Source organism: Chamaea fasciata, unplaced genomic scaffold, assembly GCF_029207755.1.
Source record: "Chamaea fasciata isolate MVZ Bird 193981 ecotype frontalis unplaced genomic scaffold, bChaFas1.0.hap1 SCAF_9, whole genome shotgun sequence".
Classification (NCBI taxonomy): Eukaryota; Metazoa; Chordata; class Aves; order Passeriformes; family Sylviidae; genus Chamaea; species Chamaea fasciata.
In genome coordinates this window covers 1,284,428-1,289,427 of record NW_027094094.1, presented here as the reverse complement: position 1 = coordinate 1,289,427, position 5,000 = coordinate 1,284,428, and the positions used below count along the sequence as shown (strand labels likewise).

The following is a 5,000-nucleotide window of genomic DNA, read 5'->3' as shown; positions in this document are numbered from 1 at the left end:
ACGCTCCATCAGGAGGGACCCTGAGCCACGAGCAACGGGCTCAGGAGCTCCAAACTCAATGGGAGCCTTTGTGCAAACGGATGGTTCTGGTGGTCACATCCAGCAAACCCACTGCAGGCCTGGGAACGGGTCCACGGGCTCCACACCCGTGCGTTCTGCTGGGGACGCGGTGGAGGTCGGGTGCCACACTGCCCTGCCAGGCAGCTGCTGCCTCCTGACAATTTGGGGCATTGCCTCAAAGCCAAGGAAGCTGTCAAAACAGGGGCACACAACAAAAACCTCAGGGTGGAAGCAGCCAGCATGAAAAGTTCCACAAATCACCCTTTGAATCTGTTTTGGTATGCTCTAGATCTGGCTGTGCACCCTTTATTTGCTTGGGAAACTGCACAAAACACAGAGGAAACAGGGAGGCAGTGGCACAAACACACTGTAAACACAATCCTGCTGCTCAGCTGAGAGCAAACCAACAGAATCTGCAGGGCTTAAAATATGTGTGTAAAGGTGCAATTTTATCTGTAACATAATTTCATTTCGAAGCATACAAATCACAATTTGCAGTAATCAAATAAGGCTGCAGTGCTTATATTCTAATTAAAAAATAATCTCTGATATTTAATTTAGAAACCTGGAGGACTGTACCAGCAAAATTACGGCTACAACCTGCACCGACCACTCGATTTACCCACAGACAGCAAATTTTTCAGGTAGCGCTTCTAAAATCAGTATTAAACAAGCAAACACTGCACCGCTCGATATGCATTAAAACAAGTATTGTACCCAGTTATTAATTTGCACTATTCACTTTTAAATGCAGCAAATACCTCATTAATTTAATTTTAGGTGCCCACCAGTTTATATTGCATTTTACAGTCTAGAAGGCAATTTACTATTAACTGGCAATTACATACAGAATGATTGTTAATTCTGCTCCTAAGTGCTAGCTGCTTGAAAATTGTTATCTCTCTCTAATTTTTGACCTTCTTACAACAGGGGTGAGGTACACTGGGAATACAAAGGACTAGTAGAGAAGAGCCGGACATGTCATTTGTGACTCATTCTTTTAATTCACCGTGCTAATCAACTGAACTGCCACAATCTCCCAAGGTAATTGTATCTTTATAATAGTTGAAAGCAGCGGGCAAAAAGGCATGGATAGATGGGGAAAGGCCTTGCCTTTGCCTGCTGGGAGCTGGCGTGCTCCTGCTTCTGCGCCGGGCTAATGGGGGCTTTGGAGAAAAATCTGGAACTTTCGCATCTCCCTGCCCCGATGGTTTAATGTCTCAACTTCGGCGCTCACAAAGGCTTTGTGCACCACACTACACTCTTGTTTCATTATTCCGCAGCCTTGTTGCCCTATGGTCTACCTCCTGCTGGGAAGGTTAAATGTTAGAGTGCCAAGCCAGGCTGCAAGCATGGTGGGACACTGATGGGAAACAGATGCCCTGGGGACCCGGCCCCTCCCTCCACCAGGCTACAGCATTTTCATTTTCTGAAATACAGCGAGGCTTGGCTTCCCTCTCAATGGCAGCTGTAATTTCCAAAGACTATCTCAGCCACCCTATCACTCCTGGATAAAGCAAAGCAGAAGTTTCTCGGTCAGGCAGGCTCTGGCTTTCTCTCTTTATTTCCTTATTGCTGGGATATCAGCCTTTGTTTCCCTCCAAGGATGTTTTAAATATCTATTCCTGTTAAAGTGTTGTTAGTTACATAACTTTATTACAATTTTATTCCAGTGGGAGAAGCTCATGACATTCTCATGATCCTTTTTGAGCATCTTGACTTAGCGATAAAGACAAAAGACAACCCCAAGAAGGAAAAAATGAATGGTTTGTTCTTCCAGTTCCATACACAAGTGCACTCACACATCAGAAAGAATCTCAAAACAGCAAAATTAGCCAAATTTGCAAAATCCCCACCTCAGAAGTCAGTTAAAGACATTGCTCTAAAGCAAGTTAGAATTCCAGGCTCTGCCCTGAGCGCCAGACCGTCATCTGGTTCAAATCTGCGGCGCTTCCCTGTGCGCCGTGGAACTGCACCAGCTCCCAACAGCTCAAATATCTGGAACTCGGGCTGAGGCTTTTAATTCATTCATTTTTTATTTTGTTGGACACTCCATTTAGCTTGTCATACTCGCAGGATACTCTGCTGTGGCTGTGCATAAACTCTACGTATACATATATGTGTGTGTATTTATGCATCTAAATACATATATAAAATATTGTTCATAAGAGCGTTTCTAAGCCCACAACAGAGACAGCCCCACCCGTGCTCACCGCTTTTGCAGCAAAACAACTCTGGCTTTTGGGATAAATCATCTGCCTCAAAAGCACCACAGTCACCACCACCCCATTTGGAAGCTCTGGTGAAACCAATCCTAAAGGTCGATCAATGTAAATATTCTCTCCTTCACCAGCCAGAAGTGAGGCACCCAGGTTTGGATGTCAGCATTTTTGCTCAGGTTTTGATTTCTTTGGGAGTCGAGAGAATACGGGAATCTTAGGTGCTACCATCACTTAAAAGTTCATTCCAACAATAGACCTCAGGCAGACACAAAAACATATCCTGCATGCATTGACGGTTTCAAAAGTCCTCCCTTAAAACTACCCAGGAACACACTTTTCCCATTAGATCTAAATTAATAGATAGAAACAGTTGCAGTCTAGTGGGAAAATATTCATCAAAATGCACATCATCTGCACATCATCTGCAATCTGCATTATCTACCCAATAAGCAGCGAGGACTCTCCCCGAATCCCTGCAGTCTGTCGAGTAAACAGTTAAAGGCTCTTTGTTTTCAAAAGAGAGATTGATTCATCAGATCAAATTTATTACCTAGAATCCTCGTCCAAAAGTACAGTAAATTAAATCGCTATTTCTCCCTTTTCCCTCCCTGCACCTCAGCTAAATTCATTGGTGAATGCCAGAAAAACTCTAATACACATTTCAGATAAAAAGCCAGCAATACTTCATCCCAAAATAAGAATTTTCATATTAAAACCACTGCAAAACCACAGAGTTCCGACTTTTTCTTGTGCTGTTGTAAATTAAAATCAAATGTATTTAAAAGAATTGGCATAAATAAATCATTCCCAGGCTTGTGAACTTGCATCCCAAGTTTTAGGTCTGAGGGAATCTTTAGAGACAGATTGTGAATAGGGGTGGATAAAGTCATTTGGATCCAACAACAGCTCCTTGAACCGCTGCCTAAAACTTCAACTGAACCTTTAGGGAAGTTCAAGAAGTTTGGATAGATGGCCTGAAAAATATTTTGCATCACTGAACACCCCTTAACTCCTTTTTTCTGGCTGGAGGAGAGTAGGAAATACCATTGTTAGTCTATTTCTGGCCAATATGAAAACAGGAAGCAACGGACATCTTGTGAGGGAGCTGGACCCCATGGGACATGGGGACATTTTTGAGACCCAAGAGGTTGGATGGGCACCAGACCTTCTGGGTGCCCACATGAAAAGGTCTTTTGAGGTCCAGCTACCACCAGCTACATTTCCTTCAAGACACATCCTACTTCTAACAGCATTTTTCACTCCTGAATATCCCAAAGAGACGGGAGTTGTCACCCGAAAAGGAGTATGGAAACCACACACTTACCAGTGTAGACGAATCGGCCGGGAGCACCTTTGCAGAACTGTTTGGATTTGTAGGAGAGAGTTACTTCAACAACTCCTGGAATGTGCCGTGGTGGTGTTTGAACTCTGATGGCGTGGGGAGTTATCAGCTACAAAAATCGTACAGAAAACATACCTTAAATCAAGATGGCACTGATAAGGCTGATGCCAGCCAGTTTACATAATCACAAAAAATGACTTTCAATGGCGCTCCTTGTCTCCAAACTCTCCCTCCGTGCTGTCACATTGGAAGATATGGGTCCTACAAGGTTTTTTTTTAGAAAAAGCTCTGTAAACGATCCTTGGTTCTCGTTTGCAGGAAAGGCCACAGGGCATCATTCATATGAAAATTGCCTCCATATGTCTCCTTAAGGCTACTCCTGGTAATTTTAACACTAATTGTCCAATTGTACTGGGAGACCTCCTGCAGCAAGTCTTCCACTAGAGGGCCATGAAGTGCCTCAAGTACATTCCCGGCCGGGCAGTCGATTGTCACACGCGAATTCATGGTTAAAAAGGCACCGTGAAACAAAACCTCATGATACCTCATGTCAATAGCCTTATTGACAGCTTGTTAAAATCATTCATGGAAAAAATGTTACAGTTCAAAGCCCACCAATTTAGATAGCTTACCTCACTCCAGACCAACATAGTTCCAAATACGACTTGTAAGCCATCAAAGAAGTTGTCTCCGATTATGATGACAGTAGCCCCACCAGTAGTCCAGCCTTCACTAGGACTGATGGCCTTTATGCACGGAGTAGCTGCTTGTACAAGACAGAAAATCAAGACCTTAATACCCCTCCTTGCCCGACACCAGCTCTCTTTCCCCAATGACAAACCATGCAAAGCACAATAGGAGGAAAGTGCACGATTTCTCGAGGAGGCACACAAAGGGCAACCGTATATCAGCATGTTGATGTATTTAAAGCAAACTATTAAATGTTTTATAAAGCAAAGGCCAAGCAGCAGAACACTGGTGAGCAAGGAAAAACTGGCTTGATATAGCAAATTGTATGTCAGGGCAAATATGGCTATTACAAATGATTAAGCATCGCATGCATGTGGCATGTCGATTTATCTGCTTTGCTGTACAGATCTAAGCAGAGTCAATCAAAAGGTTGTTGAGGGAGATGGAAGAGCAAATGCTCTGAATTTCGATTCCTCATAAGCAGCTAATTGGGTTGGGCTTTTTCATCCGCGAACTTTGCCTTTTGGTTCAAAACTTCATTTTCCTCTGTCACTCCGTAATTACTACTTTTCACTTTTCATCAGGAAAAAATCAAAAGCACTATATTAATACTTTTGTCAAAGGTACACATTTTACATCTAATATTGTTTGTCGACATGAATCCCTGAGCCATTTACTTGACCTCC

The 5,000-nt window shown here is 43.2% G+C and overlaps 1 protein-coding gene across 17 annotated transcripts in view; it reads right to left on the bottom strand.

The window, feature by feature from the left end:
* The window catches only part of EBF3 (EBF transcription factor 3), a 128,437-nt gene that overhangs the window by 29,684 nt on the left and 93,753 nt on the right, over positions 1 to 5,000 (bottom strand). For 9 of the 17 annotated variants that reach the window (XM_066190694.1, XM_066190713.1, XM_066190708.1 and 6 more), the window contains 2 exons: positions 4,257 to 4,390; positions 3,607 to 3,733 (listed from right to left, as the gene is read on the bottom strand). In XM_066190694.1, coding sequence (XP_066046791.1) covers positions 3,607 to 3,733; positions 4,257 to 4,390 — 261 coding nt within the window. The remainder of the gene's footprint in view (positions 1 to 3,606; positions 3,734 to 4,256; positions 4,391 to 5,000) is intronic. The other 8 variants (XM_066190709.1, XM_066190704.1, XM_066190697.1 and 5 more) reach the window with 1 other exon arrangement.